The sequence below is a fragment of the Schistocerca piceifrons genome, chromosome 2 (assembly GCF_021461385.2).
Source record: "Schistocerca piceifrons isolate TAMUIC-IGC-003096 chromosome 2, iqSchPice1.1, whole genome shotgun sequence".
NCBI classification, from domain to species: domain Eukaryota; kingdom Metazoa; phylum Arthropoda; class Insecta; order Orthoptera; family Acrididae; genus Schistocerca; species Schistocerca piceifrons.
In genome coordinates, this window is record NC_060139.1 from 436,079,816 (window position 1) to 436,103,750 (window position 23,935).

At 41.7% G+C, this 23,935-nt stretch overlaps 1 protein-coding gene across 1 annotated transcript in view; it reads left to right on the forward strand.

Moving 5' to 3' along the window:
* Positions 1–23,935, forward strand: part of LOC124775452 (juvenile hormone esterase-like) — a 188,368-nt gene that overhangs the window by 35,371 nt on the left and 129,062 nt on the right. Inside the window, exon 3 of the mRNA XM_047250284.1 lies at positions 11,605–11,748. Coding sequence (XP_047106240.1) covers positions 11,605–11,748 — 144 coding nt within the window. The remainder of the gene's footprint in view (positions 1–11,604; positions 11,749–23,935) is intronic.

The window sequence follows — 23,935 nt, forward strand, 5'->3', positions numbered from 1 at the left end:
ACCTTGATACAACCCATCCTCTCCTATGCAAATTTTGCATGGGTATTCGCCCCATCGAAGGTCTGTAAGTCCTTCCAGATCCCGAATTTCATGCACTCTACTTCAGTTTCCACATCTGTTTACCTCCCTAGTGTGGATCTTCTATCATCTCATCATCTCCTTACTCATATCGGACAGCTCTGCAAATTCGATTTTGTAACCCTGTTGTTTCCCCTCTCATCATCAATCTCGGTATGCTGCTGCAACAATACAAACACATCCATGCTGTCAATACACCTACACTTACACTCCATCTCCTATCCCAATGCAACTTTAACCAGCTATATGTCCCAGACAATAAGGAACAATATATATCCATACTGCCAACTATAACTCTTCATCATACCAACCCACTCGACATCAGGGCTCCTGTCTGTCTTTCCATCTCCACCCTTCCCATCCATCTTTATTCTACTGCCCTAACCATACCAAACTCCTCCTCATCTTCTGTCTTCCTGCTATCCACCTGAACACTTACATTCTGCTCCATATTTTTCTACGTAACAGCCCCTATATTTATTAATCCACAACTCTCAACCATGTAGAACACATTTTTCTCTCCTCAGATCCTTTTCTCCCAGTGCAAGTCCATATTTTAATTGAAAGTGTAGTACAGTTTCTTAGGGGAATGCCACATTTCTGCATTGTGTTTTTAAATGTATACATCTATTTTGTTTTCTTTTTCTTTTAGTCTTTTGATTTTAATTTAAAAAAGATTACAATCTTGACATTTTTATGTAAACACCAACAAAATTAATCCTTTTTGTGGATTTTAAAACCATTTGTACACTTTTCAGCTTTATTAGTATTTGTTTTCATCTTTGTTATATTTTTAAAAGCTCTTGGCAGGAGTCCAGAATTTATGTATCACTTACACTCCACCCCCCCCCCCGCCCCCTAACATATGAGGCGAATAAGATGAAATAACAATACAGGAATGAAGTGTAAAGTATACCCTTTACCAACACCCCAAAGACTCCTCAATTCTTGTTTTCCAACATCCATTTCTTCTTCATTAATACAACCCACCAGTGCTCAATCCTTATAGCCCCACCCTCCTACCATACTCAGTCCCCAACATTTCTCTCCTTCAATAGATGACTTCTCCAGTGTAAGTTCTTCAAGGTTTAGTGGCAGGGAAGTGCTTCCTTTTAAGATCAGTATTTTACATCGTGTTTTAAATGTTTTCCTATTATTTTCATTTTACAGTATGCAAATGTTGTCAAGCATAGGGGGATATAACAATAACTTGCCAGTAGCCATAAAAAGTTTAACAACCACAAATCTCAGTTTAAAAGGAACCTAAAGAATTTATTAGTGGGCAACTCCTTCTACTCCATTGATGAATTTCTTATTAGAAGCAACTGATATGCGTGCGTTACTAATAATATTAGACAATGTGAGTATTAGTACAATCTGACGTCTATACAAATTCAGAGCAGTAATGTGATCATTGTAAAAAGTGTTGCAATATGATTTTTCAGTTTGGTAGTGTTTATTATTTTTAATAAACAACATTTGTTTTTGAAACGTATGCACCATCTGTTCCCCTTCGCCATTCGAGGATGGGCGGAAAGGAGGGGTAAACAGGTGTTTAATTCCGTAGGGGGATGTCATGGAGAAAAGGGCATACTGCAGGAGGCTGACCATAACATGTGCTTCAACTGGGTGAAACCATGTTCACAGGCAGCCGACTACTGGAACTGAACGCCCTTCTTCTGCAAGAAATGACGTGCATAATGTGTGTGTGCTGCTTGTGGGAGTGACTTGGAATAACAAACCATTTTACCCAAAAAAGCCTACAACTCACGAGGTTTTTGGGATGTGGTAGCTACAGCGTTGTTGTCGATGGGTGAATCCCATCTTTTGTTGAGCAAGTGTCTGATAAATTCCACTTGCTCCTGAAAAAACCGATATTTGTGTATCACAGTAAAAAGGGCGCAGAGTTGTCAGATAGTCTTGGCACATTGCACCTGTAACTAATAAGTTATCCAAGCAATTGGTATAATCTGGAATGTACATGCTTAACTGTTCCAGGTGTCTCTGGAAGACTGCCAGAGTGGAAAAGATCCCAAAGGGCAAACGTTTGTATTTGTACTAGGCAAAGGCTGTACTGATGACCATAATGCATTGTGCTTCCTCATCCAATGGGATTTGTAAATAAGCATTGGGAAGGTCGATGTCAGAAAAATACTCACCACCAACAAGCATTGTGAGGAGGTCCTCCAGAAGTGGTATTGAGTATGTTTCCACATATGCCTGGGCATTGATTGTTGACCCAAAATTTCCATAGAGCCGGAGGGAGCCATTTGCTTTCTTAACCACCACCAGGGGTGTGACCCAAGCACTAGTTTTGACAGGTTCAGTTACCCACATCTTCATGAAGCCGATTGAGTTCGAGCTTAACAATCACCCACAGGGTGACCAGAAGTGAATGTGCCTGAGGTACTCCATACGGATGTAGAGAAATATGCACCTCGACACTGGTGGCGCAACCCAGACGAAGTTCGAACAGAGATATGAAAGAGGCACAAAGATCATCAGGTTTGCGGAAGGGAAATGTGTCTGAGACGGCATAAACTTCATCCATGTTGGAGAACCCAAACAGCAAGAAAGCATCCAGACCAAAAATTTGCGAGCCAAATAATCATTCACAACAAACAGCGCTATCGGTCATGTAATCTTCTTGTATACTGCCGTACTTGTGCAAGACCTCAATGGGAATTGAGCTGTCACCATATGGAACCAACTTATGGGAGGGTGGACCCAAAGCTGGGTAACACAGACGAGCATATGTTGCTAAGTTCACCAGGGAAACAGTTTCTCTTGTTCTACTTGGAAACGAACATCCTGATGTGCAACTGTGAACATGATAGGGGCATTTCCCTGGAGAACAACGGCCTGGATTTCATGCACTCTTACCTTGATGTAACTGTGGAGTGGGGTTCGACTGTCCCTATGCTTGATGGCAGACAGTTTTCTGATGCCCAACCTTTCGACAACGGATACAGTAAGACCAATGATTTAGACATTCTGCACGTTTGTGGGACGTGAAACAGACAAGACAAAGTGGACGATCCCACTGCTTACGGCAGCGCGGTGTGACTATCTGTTCTGAGGCCATTAACACATCCGAAAGTGATGAATAACGACGTTGCCGTCGGGAAAAGGATTTACGAGAATTTCGGCACCTTGGTACCTGTTGAACCACTGCAGGAGCAGCTGTTCTTGTTGCTGTTCCACGAGTTGCACGATTTTCACATCCATGAGATACTGTTAACCTTTTTCCTTATCGCCATTTCTGGCAGCTGGAATCCCAAAAACCTCTAAAAGATAACAACAGTGATGGATGAACAGCAAAGACAGCACGACAGAATGACAAGTCTGTGTAGTGAACTGGATCAAGAGCCTAGACGCAGCAGTAACAAGAGCCAAGCAACACTAAATACAATGAACAATACGACAGTGCAGTCGGAACCCGACTGAGGTCCGGGCCCTTGCGCTGCATCTTCACAGCGCAGCCGCGGACGTTGATAGGCTGGCGGGTGGGGCGTGGCCTGCCCCTAGCGCTGAGGCGGCGACAGCAGCGCTCGCAAATATTATGCCAGTTATAAACGATGAACGAACTTTTAATCGGTTGACAACCAGCTGCGTGAGTGGCGGTCGTCTATCGTGTGAACAGGCTCACTTTTATGATCGCGTTAAGTAGCGATGCGCGATAATTTTACGGGTAAAGGAATAGGGCCAGTTTTAAATTAGGTATTAGTGGGCTTTGCGCAGGCGCGAGCTAGTAGCTGTCTCCTGGTCACGTCTCAGTTGAGTGCTGAGTCTGCTTATTGGTTTCTGGTGCACTTACCGTATAGGCTACTGAGTTTTGTTTCTGTTCATAGTCGTTTCGTTTAACACAAGGAAACTTCCGAGCAAGTAAACATAGCACACTTTTCGTAAATATTTTCACGGAAATTTTTAAATCTTTGTAAATTCATAAATAATTAATGATACGCTAATGTGAAATCACGACTTTGGCACTGTTAGGCTTGTAGCGGTATGCTGTGTTTACGTTTATCATTTAAACACGCTGCGACTAGTTTATGGTTCATGTCTAGTATGCTTGGAGCGCTTCAGTAGCCTACAGTCTTTCTTGAACAATTTCGTTCATCGTGTAAAAAGGACTTTAGGAGTGCAGCTTAGCAGCTGCTATCTAAGGACCATGCATTCTGGCGTGCTGTCGAATTCGTTTGACCGGTATACCAGAATTAAATTTCAAAACTTTCCTTTTTAAATCAGAAGTGCTATGTTTTCTTTACTCTCATCATCTTATATAAATGAGTAAATGTTTTATTGGTATGCATAAGAGTGCACAGGTCCATGTTTGGCGTATAGTGTTATGTATTAGTACATACAGTCTACCTATATTGTTATTATTATCTGTCTGAGGTACGGCTTGGGCAGCGTGCAGCATTTGAAGTTAGTCAGCAGCTGCCTGTTATACCACAGAAAATATGGCTCAGGGCTTCCAACTCAGCACTGGTGTCATAATGAAGACCTCGGAATAAGAGGTTTAAAACTAGTTTCTTTTAGTATTGGAACTGTTATTAAATTATCCACACATACAGTCTGTTGTATACGCTCACATGACGAACGCACAATGATATTAAATCCTGGAGGTAATCATTTCAAGATAATGAATAATGTTAATAACAATAATAATGAGGAATATATACTGAAAGGCAAGATACTACAAGAATTACGTAGTGTGATTTCGTCAGTCACTGACCCCTCTCAAGAGTATGTTTTACATTCGTTGTAATATTCCACAGTGAATACTATATAGATTCCATTAAAATGTATGTGTGTGATTAGGAAGACAGTCCATAAATAACTTTTAGCTGAAAGGAATGAAAACACATTTGACAGTCTTTTAACCTGGCATCACTTTACATAATTCAGGCAGGGATTAAATATTTTTCTGTGTGTATGTGTGTGGGGGGAGTGTGTGTGTGTTTGTGTTTGTTTTGACGACGTATTTTAGATGTGGAAATACTTCAAACGTAATTGTTTGATAACTAGTCGGTCAAACATTTTTGAACACACCCAAAACAGGTGCTCTGGAGCTACATTGCAATTGCCTGTTTCATTTTAATGATGGCTAAAATACTAGACACTGCTTAAAGAAAATGGGAGGGGTTACAAACCACAACTGGGCTAGTTTCACTATCATGGATGTTTTCCCACTAACACAACTCGGCTAGTTCTGTCATATTGGATAGATTGGCTGCTTCGTTTTAATGCCCCCTAAAATACTAGGCTTTGCTTGCCTGAAAGAAGGCTGGGTTATTTGCGCCATGGGTTGGCCATTTCATTTTAATGGTTCCTTAAATTGTAGGCTGTGATTAGCTGGAGAGGGGAGGGAAGGAGGGAGGGGAGGCGGAGACAGATGTGGGCTGTCGTGAAGTGATGATGACGTCATTGATAAGGAGGGCATGGTTAACCAGTTATTGCCTCCATATCTAGGCAACCCATAAATTTTGAAAAAATGGCCTCACTGGGTCCCAAAGCCAAAATCTCTAGATCCAAACCTAGCGCTAAGGAATGCTTATAGATGTACTACTTATACATTTTGCTTAACTGTTGTATACATACTTCAACCATGTGAGACCGGTGTAATTTATGATTATGAATATTTTATTTTAACCTGTTGAATGTTTGTCGCTGGATTCGTAGCTCATCACTTGCACCTCCTACCGGCTATAACTTGTGTTTTCATAAGGGTAGGATGCCCTCAGGCCATCAATAGCACTTGTTCATGCACCTGCGTGTATAAATAATTTAAAGTTGATCCTCGTATTTGAATACTCTTCAAATGTGTGTTGCGGCCATCAGCCAAGTCATCCATATTGGGTTCTGTTAGATTTTTTCTGTAGACTTGGTCTTCAGCCAGCTGAACCATTTATTGTTTCATTAGTGTTTTCCGTTTTATGTTAACATGTTGATGATGGTAGTAAGCCGAAGCCTGTCACTATTGTGAATTACATAATAATGTGTAACGCGGAGCGCATTATCATGCGAGACAGGGAGGTGAATCAGACCTGGACAGATTAACGATTGTGCGCTTCTAGCCTGATTGTAGTATTTAGGAGGTTTTCACGTTCGATTAGGCAAATACTGGGGTGGTCCGATCTTTTCCACTTTAGAGAATACGATACACAACACACAGAACATAGTTATGTGATTGCAGGTAGAAGGCGCAAAATACTTTCCTCCCTTAGGTTCCTTGACGACTGTGGCTCGTGGAAGGACATGTGGGCACGAAATTGAAAAATAAATAAAATTTTTCAAATATTGGCAAAGTGGACCATATACTAGATGGGATAATTGCTAGGGAAAACAAACCTATTCCACTCCTACATCTTTGATGGTGATGCCTCGTCGTAAGACCAGTTAAAACTATAATTTATAACTTAAAAAGAATTCTCCAAAAACACCCTGAAAAACTTTGTGACAACAAGACCAGTCCAAAAACTCGAGACAATGTGTTCTGCAACCACTGGAAAACTTTCTAAAACAAGCTGTGAATAACTTACGTAAATGTACTCTGTTTACTGATGTCCTTACTTAGAAGCTGAAGACTGAATTGGTGGGAGATCTGCTCTCGCTAACGGTCACGAACAATCTATTGCGCTCTAAAAGATTGAAATTTTCCTTAGGTAAGACCTAACGCACTTGAGTCCACGCATTGAATCAAAATCTAGGTCGGATAATGTACTTCTTATAAGGCCCATTCTCTAGACTCAGGTTCGGTATGTTATGACATAAATTTTTATCACTGCTCATATGTCTCGTAAACAGACTGTCCGTGCTGTGTTTCGTATCGACAAATGACGTACATTTTGGAAGTATTGAACGCTACGGTCGACATATTCATTGGAGGGACAAACAATTTTTCAAACTTACTCAAAGATTCCAGAACTAAGAGGAGCGAGATGTAGCGATTACACAGTACCTCTCAGAGGACTGCATATTATGTTCCATTTGCTGATAATACGACGCACTGTTTGTGCGATGACGCTGCATATCTGTGCCGCTAGAGGGCTCCGAATTGTAGTGGCATAACGTTAACTATGTCGGTGCGTGAGAAACAGCGTACTATAATCGGGTTTCTGCCTCCAATTGAAATCCTTTGAAGAAATGCAAGCTGTGACGGTGATGATTGTGTCGACATCAGTAATGCTCAACGTTGGGTTGTCTGTGCTCATAATGAAGGAAACGGTTGTGCTAACCTGAACATGTGTGACAGAGCTGGCATTGGACGACCGCGTACGGCAACTAATGAGACTCATCGTCAACGGGTTGATGAACTCGTCAGAGAAAAATCGTCGACTAACACAGACACAGCTCTCAGGTACGAGGATAAGTCAATTATTATCCGCAATTTAGTTATATTTTTGTTTATTTTGGTAGTACTGTCGTTTTACGCCGATGACGCAGGCTTTGTTTATTTGTTGTTATATCTTTGAAATTTTCAGGCTGATAGGTTAATTTCGTTATCGCTGCCATTCTGTTAATCATGGCTGCTCCGCTGTCTATTTGCACCAATGAAGACCAACGTTCAGTGATCCGCTTTTTGTGGTCGGAAGGCGTATCAGTGCCGAAATTCATCGAAGAGTTTCGGTACAGTACGGGAACAGCGTTTTGCCACAACGGAGTGCCCACGAATGGATTGAAAAATTCCGAAATGGTCACACAAGTGTTACGCACGATGAAAGAGCCGGACGACCGTTTTACCGCCACAAATGAAGAAACCATTGAGCGTTCAAATGAAATGATTCTCTTAGACGACGATTAACTATTGACGAAGTGGCACATCGTCTCCAAATTAGTCACGGTTCTGCCTACGAAATCATCCACAGCAGACTTGGTTTTCATCAAGTTTTTGCAAGATGAGTCCCAAAACAACTCGCACAGTTGCGTAATCAAACGCGCTTGGATATCTTTAAAAAAAACATTTGGATCGCTATGGTAACGAAGGGGACAACTTCTTAGACAGGATCATTACTGGTGACGAAACATTTATACATCACTACGAGCCGTAGAGTGAACGGCAAAGTATGGGATGGAAACATCGAAATTCGCCGTGCAAGAAAAAGTTCAAGACCCAACCGTCCGCAGGAAAACTAATGCTTATGGTTTTTTGGGACGCACAAGGTCTATTACTGGAACATTATGGGGAAAGGGGCACAACAATAAACAGTATACGTTACAGTGAGTTGCTTACTGCCAGGATAAAGCCTGCAATTCGAAGCTAACGCCGAGGATTGCTGTCAAAAGGAGTTGTGTTGTTGAACCACAATGCCCGTCCGCATACTGCTGCCCACACTGCTAAAACGCTCCAGAAACTCAAATTTGAAGTACTAGATCATCCTCCATATAGCCCCGACCTTGCCCCTTCTGACTATCTCTTGTTTGGTCCACTCAAACAGCCATTAAGGGGCCGTCGATTTGCCTCGGACGAAGCAACAAAAGAAGCGGTGCATTCCTGGCTCGCAGGTCAACCGAGAACCTTCTTTTATGAGGGCATCAGGAAGCTTGCACAACGATGGACCAAGTGCGTTGAAACGAAAAGAGACTATGTCGAAAAATGATGTTCTTGTAAGTTTCCTATTTGACTACAATAAAATTTTATAACTACTTTGCGGATAATAATTGACTTGCCCTCGTACGTGTGGTACATCAGGAGTGCGTATACAGGCCATCACTGCAGAACTGCAGTACCAAAATTGTGTGCGTTGTGGGTGCCTCGAATGCTCGCTCCTGACATGAAACAGAGTTTCCAGTGTAAGGTTTATGGGCTCCATAACAACATTGTGACATGTGATGAGAGATGCGTACACCATTTTGACCCAGAAAACAAGAGAGCATCTGTTTCCAAAACTTAAACACCTTCTAGTACTTCATTCTAATAGTGATGAAGCGGTGCAAACGGAGGTGAGGTTGTGGCTCCACCAACAAAATCACACATTCTAAGGTGACAGTATCAACAAACTGGTCTCTGATTGAGAGAAATGTGTTCGTCGCCAGGATGACTATGTTGAAAAATAAATATATAGACATACAGAAGAAAGATGCAGAATGTTAATAACGTTTGTCGCATTAAAAAAAAAACTTCAAGAGTTTTCACATAAAAATTCGGAGGCATAGCTTTTCTGCATGCCCTCAACACTAATGCATACCTTGGTTTAGGATGTAAGCTCGAACAGTGCCTTCGCCAGTTAACCAAGGAACACATTGGCTTTATATATCGGGATCTGTCACCACGATCAGTTGTGATCCTAGTTCCAGCTGACAGAAACTTGGGATGATATTTGACTTACGTATGCAACTAAATATATAGCTTGGCGTCAATTGTAAGTTTCTGGTCCATGTTCTAACGTGCGTCGAGTCGAGTTGACAAAACTGTAACAAAAGATGATACGTTCCCCGTTTCAACAGATACAGTTAAGTCATAAATATGCGGCGTAATTTTCGTCGAGAGTGCAGAATTACATTCTACGATGGCAACATCGGTTTCAAGACACTGACTGTTACGTAAGAAGAAACCCACTACCGCCTCCCTCTGCTATTTCCAGACCCAGAGCGCATTAAACAGAGTTTTGTTCGTGGTCCGCAGAATTGGGCTCGTCGCGCCAGTTGAGAGTTGGTCCTTGCTCGTGTGTCCGTCTGGGACGTTTTGCAATAATGTACGTGTTTCCGATCCTGTAGGGTTCAGTTGCTACAAGCTCTTCGTGCTGGTGATAAACAGCATCGTGTAGTGATGGAAAATAACAAATTCGTTTCGCGTTTAGTGTTCAGTGATGAGGCTACGTGCCATTTGAAAAGAAAAGTGTACCGCCACAGCGGACCAATGCGGGGACCACAGCAACGACATACCGTAGTCGAGCACCAGTTCAAAGTTACGCTGTCTCCCGAGAAAAAGCGTTTTCTTACGGCTTGTTCTTTGTTGACGATTACTGAAATCCCGTACCTAGATCTGACCTTTTTCCAGAACGGCGAGTACATGCCGAAAATTTATTATTTAACAGGACAGACATCACCATAATGGTGTCTCCTTGTCAGAGCGCCTGGTAACAGTGAGCTTCCTACACGACGAATCAGTCGTTAAGGGGGCTACTGATCCTTACAAACTGTTGTTTCTTTGCTAAACAGACGATTGCAGCAGTCTCGTACCTGATCTTTCTTTGTGAAAGAATCAGTCTATGCGGCTCCCCTGCCAATAACTTCGGGATGAGTTTCACTATCGTTTGCATACCCAGCACATTGTGGAGAGCAAACTGAACGTTTGTGAAAGGTACATGAAAACAAACGAATTTTAACTATCAGTCTCCAGGAAATGATCTGCTAGACCGTGACAAAAACAGAGTTGACTATAGCATGGCATTAGCTTCATACTGCCTGCCACGGCCTTAACGGACCTTACACAACTTGTACGTTCGCTTTACATGTTATCCATTAAACATGTATTACAAATTCTTGGTCGCCAACTAATTCTCATGGTCTTACAGCAACCATTGCTTTGCCTTGTGGACTCTCAGGCAAACGGCGTGAAGTAAAAAATCACAAGTACCTATCTGTGCACTCTTTTAGTCTATTCCACGATGTTTAGAGTCTCCCATAGCAGTAAGTGGTGCTCCTTACTCACACTGAATTTTCATAAGTCAGACATCATGTACAGTTCTGTAATTCTAACTATTCGTGTATCGTCATGTTGCTGTTCTATTGCATAAAGTTCGTTTCAGTCGTATGGGTCCTGGTTAGTGTTGCAGTTTTCATAAAGGTTAATGTACAACCTTCCAGCTGCTATACGATTCATTGTTGTAAGTTACTTCGACTCCTGCTGATTTATTTGAGTCCAACTCGTTCAGTGCTCTGTTGTAACCTGATTACTTCACTAGAATATCATTCTTTTTCCACATAAACCAACTTTTCGGCCATTGTTGCGCTATGGAACAAATCTTTCTGCACCGTACAGACCCTTGACATACTTCCGTCTGCCCTTTTTTCCCCTCCCCGCAGAGATTTTCATTTGTACCTTGTAGGTTAGCGCATTTTCTTTTTTACTTCTAGCAACCAAATAACGTATAATCTTCCTGCAGGCTGGGTCAGCTATATCTTTGACCATCTCACTTTACTTTATTTGTTATGTCTCACTCATTGGTTTTAGTCCCTGTGCACCAGCTGTTTATTTCTTTTTTCTAGGCAGCCTGGAATACTAAATTTATATTTCATCTTTTGCATTCTCACTCTGTCCTAAATAGTAAATAGTTTTCAGGAGGAGATATGCATTATTGAATACATGATTGTAATGCATTAACCTGATGATATTTTTCAAGTTTTAAAAATATTTCTTCAATTTTGTGGTAACTTACCGTTCAATTTTCAAAGAGATCGTTATTGTTGTTAGTAACTGAACATGTGCTTAACTCTGACTAGGGTGAGCCCTTGATGCCTTGCTGTTAGATTTGTCATTACAGAGAATTTGGAGGATACATCTGCAACTTTGTACTGTAGGCACCGCAGCCTGTGGAACCGTGGTCCGGGGTTCGACGCCCGGAGCGGGAGGGCAACAACTGCGTGCAGGACTCGTTCGGCCTGCTACTGGGGCCCCTCCCGACTTCAGAAGACTGCCTCTTCCTCAACGTCTACACCGACACGGTAAGTCGAGACGAGGGAATTACGGCGTTGTTTTCCCCCCAGTTTCGATACGATATCTGTATTACAGATCTGTAGCAGTGGGGGAGTGAAGTTTAGTGCTGTAGATATACAGACCACAGGTAAATACTTTTATTGACTATGAATGAACAACAGTCACTTCTCGGACGAAGTTACTGAATAATGTTTCATGGCTATAGTTCACAAACATATAAAACGTTTTGAAACACCTCATCGTCAGCTTTGACTTCTAAACTATTGGTTCATAAAGTCGACTACCACATGCTGTAGTCAATCATTAAACATGTAAAGTGTCTTACTATTATTTATGCAAGTGATGACAATAGTAGTAACATGAAATACTTAGCTAGCCTGTGGATGTGATGATGACAAATGCATTCTAGATATTTTTAAAATTTTGTCAATTCCTCAACCACAAAATATTTACTGCAGTCCACTTGAAAATTGCTAAACGGCCGCAATAGTAATAGTGCATAAATTGCTTAACAATGAAACTATCAAAAAGATGTTAATGACTTACCAATTTGTTCCGCAGACAACATGATATCGTTTGAAGTAAAACTAAAGACATGTGCTGCTAGTAACTCAGAACATAATGGTATGTGTTATGCAAAGTGTCGCGTAGCGTTGAACAAATTAAGCTAAGAAAGTATATTTGCTGTGGACATACCGTCGTACTGATTTTAAAGATTCGTGTTATGGAGTTTTATGAGAACTACGATGGCGCGCTGAAAAGTAATGACTCCGAATTTTTTATGTGACAGCTCTTAAAGCTTTTTAAATAAAACAAACGTTTTTAAGTCTACATCTTTATTCTTCATGTCTCGTATTTGCAACTCCGCGCCACTAAAGGTCCCCGAGCTGTAGCGTGTAACATGGCCGCGTGTAACATAGCTACGTTGGTGCGCGAGAAGCAGCGTGCTGTGATCGAATTCGCCCACACATGGAGCTACCACTCCTTCAGCATGACAATGCCAAACTACATACGAGCGCTGCGACATGTGCACCAATCCTTCGCCTTGCGTTTGCTGCCATTGATCATCCTCCATACAGTCCTGATTAGGCCCCATCCGATTTTCCTCTGTTTCCAGAGCATAAAGAACACTTTCGAGGACTTCACTTTTATAGCGATGAAGCAGTGCACACAGAGGCGAGGTTGTGGCTCCTCCAACAAAGTCAAACATTACCGAGTGACGGTATCAACAACCTGGTATCTCGTTGGGAGAGACGTTCATTTCCAGGGTGACTACGTTGAGAAATAAATATGCAGACATGAAGAATAAACATTCAGAATGTTAATAACGTTTTGTTTAAAAGGGATTGAGAGTTTTCCCATTAAAAATTCGGAGGCATTAGTTTTCAATACCCTGTCGTAGATATTTGTATTCTCGTGTTCGCGGACTGAACGTAGGACCAAATTCCAAAAACAACATAATCAATTTCAACCATACTTACAACATATCAAGTCAGCAGCATATTTATTTGTTCATCCATTCTTCACAATTACAGCCCACTGTCTGAAAAGCTAAAATAGGCCTTAGAAAACACATTTTCTTGGATAGTAATAAATAATGTGTTAATTATTTATTTCTGATACTTTTTTTCAGTAGTGTAACAATTAAAAAGACAACTCGAACAATAATATTAGAAGAATAAGGGAATAGATACTTACGTCAGCTGGTACTTGTACAGTGCTGGCCTTTAAAACTGCATCATTAGGAAGGATAGCAAAAAAATTTTATATACTGTGCGTGTACAGTACTGTTTGAACAAAACATGATCGAATTTGTGGGTGATTTGAGATAGAGGACGCGAAATTTAGTGCATAATGCCGGCAAATGCTTCTAACCGGCTGGGTATCGGGGTATCGAACCGAACTGAGCTAGGACGCACATACGGGTGCGTCATTCCATTGTCATACAGCTTCATGCCAGAGTTCTTCAACAATAGTGGAAGGTGCTTGCTTGGTGGTTGCCAATATTTCGGCAACGCGTGAATAGAGTTGTTTATTGAAATGTAGCGACAGTGAGACCCCGAAGACAAGGAACAGCAGTCTACAATAATACGTCATAAATATTTGGTTGTTGCATAAATTATTTTGCTTGCTGGCATTCCGATTGCTATGGATTTATTTATCGATTGTCACTTTTATGTAGTTCACTGTTGCTATTCGAGTTTACGCATTGTCATTTTGTCATCTGGAGGTAGTGAGCGGAGCTGTGGACCCTAGAAAATGGAGTGCCAGGTTGAGAAATCGGAACATTTATGACATATTCTTCTGTTTGAGTTCAAGAGAGCGGTGACACCAGCGGAGGCAGTCAGAAATATTTGCGCCATGTCTGGGGATAATGTTACTGGACAGAGCACGGAAAGAAAATAATGTTCTCGTTTTAAGGAGGACCGTTTTGACATTAATGACTCTCAACGTTCAGGAAGATATTTGGTGACGAAAAATGTTGTCTGTATGCCAACATAAGGAAAACAAAGGGATGGTTGAGCCCAAACAAAGCAGCAAGTTCCCATACAAATACCTGAGAGCGTCTACAAAAGATAACGTTATACATCCGGTGGAACAGTGACGGTGTGATGTACTACGAATTGCTTCCCCGAGGTGTAACCATCATCGCTGGCGTTTGCAGTCAAGAACTGAGACGTCTTCAAACGCAGTCCAGGAACGACCAGGAAGACTGCGTGAAGTGATGCTACTCCACGAAAACGTCTGCCCACTTTCTGCTAGACTGAAAAAAGACACTATACAGCACTTGGATAGGGAAGTCATTCAACATACACCTTATTCACCTTATCTTGCGACCTCAGATTTTCATCTTTTCGGCTCCCTATCGAACAACCTTCAAGGAACTTCCTTTCGGGATCAAAATGCGCTCCGAACATGGTTCGACGAGTTCTTCGTCTCAGAACCACCTTATTGCTACAGTCCCGGAATCGAAAAGTTATCACGGTGAAGGAGAATACATTACTGATGACTTACGTCTGTGATATGTGTTTGTGTTGTGTTTATTAGACTTATGGAAAAACGCTACCAACTTGTGCACCAACCCAATATAACGCCGGCTATGCGAACCAGAGGTGATTGTGTTGTGTACCCAATGGTACCCCATACCATCACATCACTTGTTGGGCCCATATGGTGATGACGAATCGAATACTGTAATGTTCCTCCCCTCAGAGCTCCACATACAGATACGTGCATGGTGATGCTGTACGCGGAACTAAGAGTCGTCTGAAAAGACGGATTGGAGTCAAATGGTTCAAATGGCTCTGAGCACTATGGTACTTAACATCTGAGGTCATCAGTCCCCTAAAACTTAGAACTACTTAAACCTAACTAACCTAAGAACATCACACACATCCATGCTCAAGGCAGGATTCGAACCTGCGAGCGTAGCAGTCGCGCGGTTCTGGACTGAAGCGCCTAGAACCGCTCGGCCACCGCGGACGGCGGCTTGGAGTCACTCCTGTGTTGTAGACCTCTGCTGCTACCACGTCCATGGAACCCCAACAATGGTCGCCGTACTGACAGTCCGTGGTGTTCCAGATGTCATAGCATAGTCTGTCTGGACACTGGTCTGGCTGCACACAAGCCCATTTGCCCACAGAAGGTACGTGAGGTGGCTGTAAGGAGGTGCGTGACCTCTCTGGCGCTACTCGCGTCGGGCCTCGGCGTCCTACATACTGTTGTGTATGACCTTCCTCAACCCAGTGACACCATATTATGATGACAGTCGTAGAGTCCCAACCAGCTCGACAGTAATCTTGCTGAATGGTAAACCAGATTACCGAGCGACGGAAAAATGCTCCTATCAGAGCACAAAATAGCCGAATATGCTCCTGGTTATTAATAGAGTCTTTCCTCAGCACCTTTAAAATTTTTCCCAAAAATTCTGGGATGTGAAGGTAGTTGTGCTCTTCTTAACAAGTAAGCTGCTTCTCACTCTCTCAAGCTCACCTAACTGTAACTCTCACTCACTAGTCTACGGCTTTAAGTCGCTCACTCCCATCCGCTCTCATTAGTCCATTTTCTTGACGGAATTTTTGTTCTGTCGTTGCAACTACAATAATGCCTGATTGTTTTCACCAGACGCGTTTCACTTTAGTGAGGTAAAGCATCATCAGTGGTCTGTAATTAAGTTACATTTTTATTTGTTTTAAGATCGGTAAACAGTTCGTTAAGAATATGTTGATTTGTAATTACACCTGGTTTTCGCTTGATTTCTCGCTTACATCTGGAAATGCTTTCTGCTGACACATCATTGTTTTTCTGCGTTAGACACTGATAATTGTGGTCTAATTTTTAGTTGTTCTGCTGCACTATGCATTTCTTATGATGCTTTACCTCATTAAAGCGAAACGCGTCTGGTGAAAAAAAATAACGCATTTTTGCAGTTGCAACGACAGGACAAAAATACCCTCAAAAATTGTAATGCAACTATGGACAATATGGCCACACTAATGAAGTATAGTCCATTTTCACTCACTCATTCAACCCAACTGTCACTATCTCCTTGTGTCTCACTGTCATTGTCCCCTGCCTCACAGGCACAGTCTCATTTGTTCTGGACAATTAACACTATGTCCTGTCTCTGTTACTGTCTCCCTTTTGTTCTTTCTTGCTGCTGCTAACTCATTCATTCCTTCCCACTGCTACTCCCGCTTCTCAATGTCGCTATCTCTCTCTTCCTCGTTGTCATTGAAATATACCCTCTCTCTCATTATCACTGACCCTCACCCCCCTCCACTTTCTCCTTCTCTTTATTCCTCTTCCACGGGCAATGTCTCTGTCACTCTTTCCGCAGCACTGTTCGGTCAACTACGTTCCACTGCCACTGTGTCCCTCTTTCTCTCACACTGCCATTGCCTCTTTCTCTCTTTATATATCACAGCCACTGCCTTCTATTTTCCAGTGTTTATCACTTTTCCACTGTCTCCTCTCTCAGCATAAAATTGCGCGAATGTGTTCGCATGCCAATTTTTTTGGAAAAAATTTTAAACGTGCTGAGTAAGGTAGAATAAGACATCTAGTACCTCCCCCCCCCCCTCTTTTTCAGTCAGAATCTTTTAATAAACAGGAACACATTCGCATTTTTAGCGCTCCAACAAGAGAATTTTTCTGGTTCCCTTCTTTCACCTGATAGAGTCAGGCATATCACTCACATGAAAAGAACTACATGCATCAGAAAAATTTTGGTAGTTCACTTATACGAAAATGAAATAAAGCAAAGCTAATTTTATATCTCAGATAGGATTGTAAGTGCCCAAAAGTTCTGCGTGTGCTTCAGTACTTCAACAACATTATGTTCCCAGAGTCCTTCTGATAATAACGGAGACACTTTACAACTTATTTTTCCGTGCTATGTCACATTGTAAACTAAGTTTTCGCGTCACAGCGGATATTACATGCGTATTTTACGTGCACAAGTACGGCAACTTTGAACCTCTTAACTCTGAAGCGGATAAATATATCAAGAACATTCTCATGGCTGTTCGAGATTGGGATCTTACGAATATCTCGTAAAAATTTCAGCCATTTACTGTGTATAACGGTCTTGGAGTATGCGGCTTGGTTTTGGTACCCAAAAACAATGTTTTTCTGATTTTCTTAGGAACCTCCCACGAACAAAACTATGCCGCCATAAGCCCCCTTAAGCCGCAGCGGAGACTATATTTAATGTAAAAAGAACCAATCGATTGCTTCATTTACCTAATCTGGAGGAAGTGTGTGATATTCAGAGTTTGGCCCTGTGCTGTAAGACGGTCCTTCTGTTGGATAGTGAAATGGTCCCTAGCTCAAGGGCTATCCAAAACACTCACTCCTACCCTTCTAACACCAATGGAACCCGGGGTATGATCCTTGGAAAAACCCGATTATTATGAGCAGCGTTTTGGAATATATTTGTCGACGATCCTTCATCCTACAGCTGCCAAATTCAGATACGTGCTGCAAGACGTTTGTCCCTGCACAAGGCATGACACGATCTCCTCACAAACAAACGGGATTTAAATACGATTTCCGAAGAAGAAACGCACTGCTTAATGTTTCCTTATGCACAAAATGCAGATGACGTTAACTCTTAAACCGTGGAATTGCACTTTTAATAATCTGCATCTCCAAACAACGCCTTCTTCACTGTATTACAATTTTACTGTAAGCACAATAATTTTATAATAACATTCAATACAAATTTCACGAAGACAAGCAAAGCAATGATCAACAGATTTTGATTCTTCCATCTTGCAACACAGTCTGTTGACTATGCATTCATGATTGCTTTTTGTCAAGATACCAGGCACTTATTGCTCAGTTCTCATATCCTGAATATCACGATATGCTCTGTTGTACAGGTACAAAATTGTTTTCAATGTCCATTTGTTCATGCAATAATGTTTCCATTTTCCTAAACAAGCATCCGAACGATACATTAACGTTTGGAAACAATTGGAGTTCTCAAACATAATTTAAATTTAAAAGAGAATTTCTATTGTAGCTGTAGCTAATGCAACAACAGCTGCAGGTAGTTGTACAAATGCCTGTCCTCATGTACTCCTGCAGATAAACTCTCCAAAAACGTGGATTATGGATCCGGTTGTCCAGAGTCTCCATAAAGTTCAGCTATCGCTTCAAAAAATCATACCCATGCAAACTCTTAGAGGCTGACATTTTTTGTACAACTTTTGCAGCTCTGATAGTTTTTTCTGTTGTGCCTGAATTTCACTGCATGCCCCACTGTTCGTTTGTAGAACATCTATATTTATGTCTAAATACATATTACCCAAGCTACACTACGGTGCATGGCGGAGGGTACCTTGTACCACTACTAGTCATTTCCTTTCCTCTTCCACTCCCAAAGGGATCGAGTTTGTAAACGGCTCCGCAATAGCCTTAATTTGTCTTTATGTGCTTGGTTCTTATGCCAAATGTGCGTTGGTGGCAGTAGAATCGTTCTGCAGTCAGACTCAAAGGGCAGTTCTCTAAATTTTCTCAATGCAGTGGAACCTCGCATAGCGAGCATAATTCGTACTAGAATCTTACACGCAGTGCGAAACACTCGTTGAGCAAAACAATTTTTCCCATATAAATGAATGTAAAATACGATAATGCCTTCGATGCAGAAAAAGTACTAGAAGTTTTATCTTATTCATGCATTTATCCTAAGAAAATTATACATACTGTATTATGTACTTTATTAATCACGATAGGTAACTAATTCTTTTTTTACTAGAAAGCTATCTATAGTCATTTGTTTCTGTGGACACTTCAACACTTGGCGAAAATGCGACACAGCATTATCGTAAATAAATTTGTAGCTAGCATAGCCATTGCTTTATTGGGGTGATGATTTTCAGTGTAAGATGTAACAGACTCTCATGCTTTCAGCATTTCTCTTATTGCGCCAGAAGATTGCTGCTTTGCTGTTACCGCCTCCTCTTCCTCTCCTGAAGAACTCCTCACCACAGCTTCCTGACGTGAAACACACTGCTACTCCATAAGCTCTTCAGTGGTAATTTCTTGGTCGTGATCTTCCACAAGCTCATCGATATTATTGTTATTCATTTCTAGCCCCATGCGCTTGGCCAAAGACACAACCTCGTTGACTATAGGCTCCACAGTCCTCAGAGTCACTTTCGACAACGCACTCCGGCTTGGAAAAGCTTTTTTCCAAGCAGGAGTGAGAGTTCTCTTGATAACCCCCTCCCACGCCTTTTCGATGATCTTCACACAGTCAGCGATGTTGAAGTTATATTTCCTAAACTCTCTGAGAGTGAGATTGGTAGCTTTAGTCAACTCAAAGCAATGCTCGGACAGTGCTTTCGTGTAGAGCTTTTTAAAGTTAGAAATAATCTGCTGGTCCTTAGGCTGGGAGACAGAAATTGGATTGATGAATTTCAAGGATGTGGTCTTGCACGCCTGGAGAATGGACTGGAGCGTTGTCCATAAGAAGCAAGACATGGAGTGGCAGATTCATCTCCAGCAAATATTTTTTCACCGAAGGACCAAACACTTCATTGATCCAATCACATGAAAGATCACGTGTCACTTATGCCTTGTTGTCGGACCTCCACATCACAATTAACCTACTCTTCTGAATTTCACACTTATTGAAGGCTCGTGGAGTTTCTGAAAGGTAAACAAGCAGCGGTTTAATTTTCAAATCACCGCTTGCATTGGTACACAATAACAATGTGAAACGGTGTTTCATTGGCTTGCGTCCGTGCAATGCATTCTCCTCTGCTGTTGTAAATGTAAGCTTCGGCATCTTTTTCCAGAATAGACCCGTCTCGTCACAGTTAGAAAACCCTCAGAATCTACGAGCATTTTGAAGTTGAGAAGTTCTCTGCTGCCTTTGTGTCGGAGCTGGCTGCTGCGCCATGTCTCACAACGCTGTAGATGCCGGTTCTTCTCCTAAACTACTCGAACCATCTGGGGCTTCCCTTAACACTTTTTCGGCCAGGGATGATCCTGGCGTCTTCTTAACGAGGTCGGCGAAAATCATTCTGGCCTTCTCACAAATGATGTTTAGATAGTCTTGTCACTCCCTCCGAAGAATCTATCTCCTTAATCTTGTCCTTGTTCTTGAGGATAGAGCAAATAGTTGATGCAGACAAATTGTATGTGCCTGCTAAATCAGTAACACTTGCAACTTGTTCGAGTTTTTCAGTGATTTCATATTTGATTTCTAAGATCATTTTCTTTCTCTTATGGTCGTCTTCTTGCGGCTTTATTTTGGGGGACATTTCTACGAACGTCATTAAAATCTGCACACAAAAAAAACACTGAAACACAATAGTGTGTATGATCTGTCGCTTTGAAGGTCTCATGTTCCTTATGTCAATGACTCGACCTTTTTCTCAAAGTCAGAAAGATGGCAATAAGCTGGACACCCATCTTCTGCGTGTGCTGTGTTGCGATTTCCACATAGAAAGTTCCAGTGGCGTTAGACACACGCGATAGCCGTCATGTAATCAGACTATGCTTGATCTGTAGGAATGGCTTTTTTCTATACTGAAAATAAGTTCGCGTGAGGATCAAATTTTAATCAACACGTCCCACAGGTAACACTTGAATATCACTATGGTAGTATTTGATGAAGATGTTCATGGTGTAATACTTTCCATTTCCGTCAGTCTAGTATACATACTGAAATCTACTGATTTCTGTGCCTTGTAATTGCGACGTATGTAAGAAATGAGAGTGTCATTGTCATGTTGTTGTTGTTGTGGTCTTCAGTCTTGAAACTGGTTTGATGCAGCTCTCCATGCTACTCCATCCTGTGCAAGCTTCTTCATCTCCCAGTACCTACTGCAACCTACATCCTTCTGAATCTGATTAGTGGATTCATCTCTTGGTCTCCCTCTACGATTTTTACCGTCCACGCTGCCCTCCAGTACTAAATTGGTGAATTGAATATGTCCTACCAACCGATCCCTTCTTCTAGTCACGTTGTGCCACAAACTCCTCTTCTCCCCAATCCTATTCAGTACCTCCTCATTAGTTATGTCATCTACCCATCTAATCTTCAGCATTCTTCTGTAGCACCATTTTTCGAAAGCTTCTATTCTCTTCTTGTCTAAACTATTTATCGTCCATGTTTCACTTCCATACATGGCAACACTCCATACAAATACTTTCAGAAACGACTTCCTGACACTTAAATCTATACTCGATGTTAACAAATATCTCTTCTTCAGAAACGCTTTCCTTGCCATTGCCAGTCTACATTTTACATCCTCTCTACTTCGACCATCATTAGTTATTTTGCTCCCCAAATAGAAAAACTCCTTTACTACTTTAAGTGTCTCATTTCCTAATCTAATTCCCTCAGCATCACCCGACTTAATTCGACTACATTCCATTATCATCGTTTTGCTTTTGTTGATGTTCATCTTATATCCTCCTTTCAAGACACTGTCCATTCCGTTCAACTGCTCTTCCAAGTCCTTTGCTGTCTCTGACAGAATTACAATGTCATCGGCGAACCTCAAAGTTTTTATTTCTTCTCCATGGATTTTAATACCTACTCCGAACTTTTCTTTTGTTTCCTTCACTGCTTACTCAATATACAGATTGAATAACATTGGGGAGAGGCTACTAGCCTGTCTCACTCCCTTCCCAACCACTGTTACCCTTTCATGCCCCTCGACTCTTATAACTGCCATCTGGTTTCTGTACAAATTGTAAATAGCCTTTCGCTCTCTGTATTTTACCCCTGCCACCTTCAGAATTTGAAAGAGAGTATTCCAGTCAACATTGTCAAAAGCTTTCTCCAAGTCTACAAATGCTAGAAATGTAAGTTTGCCTTTCCTTAATCTTTCTTCTAAGGTGAGTCGTAAGGTCATTGTCATATCAGTGCAGTAATCCAAACACAGGCTTCGAAAAAGGTGTTCTTCTTCTTCTTCGCTTCTAATCAGCAGATTATAGTCTTGTGGTCGCGTAGCTGACTCTCGATCACGTGGACCCAGGTTCGATCTCATCACGTCTGGTATTTCCTCCATCGAGACTGGGTGTGAGTGTTCTCTCGTCATAATGTCATCATCATCGACATACAGGTTGCTGAAGTGACATCAAATAACAGGACTTGGACCAGGCAGCCCAACTCCTCAGAAGGCCACTCTTGTTAAAAATGCTGTATGCACATTTCAGTAATAGGGAAATGGGGATCTCACCCCACTCTCCATTGTTGCCTAATTTATTCAAGATGGCGTATGCGAGATGGCGACCATAGATACGGCAATGTCGCACTACGTCATGGCGGGAAATTCAAATTAGGGCTGAAAAATATGTCAATAAAATTGGGCTACCACAGCTAACTTAACTCCATCCCCTCCCGCCCTCCAATCCCCTCCCCATCCGCATCTGGAAATTGGCGTGAAGAGGGGCGGGAAATTCGATCAGTCTGCTTTGAGCTGCTGGACTGGGAGTACCTCATGACGGCAGGCTAATATAGCATGCACAAGTCATTGTTTAAACAATTTGTTTAAGAGTACTGTTTATGTTTTCTGAAATACCAATACACCTCGAAACTGACGCTGGTATTGAAACAATTTAGAAGATGTTAAACAATTGCGATACTATTTTTTTTTTTATTCGGATAGCAAAGGAGCCACGTAAGTACACAGTTACAGATCGCGCAAAACATGTCTGGAAAACCTTTTCACAAGCACTCTGTGCACCAGAGTCACGGCGACTGTAAGGAGCCACGCGCTGAACTGCTCCTTACCGGCCTCCAGTCACCGGCAACTGTAGGGCCATGCTAAGCACTACCTGTCACGCTGGAAGTACCTCAGCCTTCCTCCTCATCCCTGGTGCACTTTCATTCCTTGTGGCACACAGATACCACTTGTCGTTGAACACAAACTGTTTCAGGAGTTATTAAACCTGGTGTTCGAGCAATGTGCGGAATATTGTCACATATGTATCTTGAAGATGTCACAAAACTCTGCAAGTGCTGCTGCTTCAGAAGGTGTGCCACAGGAAATATTAATTAAACAATATGCTTCACAAATTGAACATACATCACAAGACTACTATACGAAACACACTTGCACCCAAAGCACTGTGAAAGCTATAGTTAGAGCTGTGACCGTCTCCAGACTCTGGAATAACATGAGTATTTACTTTCTAAGCTAAGTCAGTGAGAAATGATTCAACAATCGCAAATTAGTTTACCTATCCCGAAACCGATATCAGCTGCAATATCCGTTTTTACTCAACAGCACACAGATATTTGGAAGTCGGAATAAAAATCTCTGTAACGCTAAACGGGACGCTCAGCACTTTACGAGTTTTAGCTGCTTGTTTAAAGTCACTGCCAGCAAGACAAAAATTTCTGAGCCCTACTGCTGCTGCAATGTTCAACTCTTTTCTGAAACGCTGAACAAGGCTTAGTTTATATTTGCTATTAGAGTCAAGGATGTTGGTGCTCTTATTTTTTATTTTCCTCACTTCTCGGAGCACACTAGTGCCTAAGCATAGACTGGACAAAAGAACAACTAAATATCTAAAAGTTCATGACATATTTTGAATCCCACAAAAGATGAAAAGAAAGCAAAAGACAAAAAACAAAAAAAAAACACAAACAGAATTCGAAGCACTGTCCTACAGATGAGAGTGGTGACTGGAATTTTCGGTGAATTCTCGATGCCCAACGGCTGC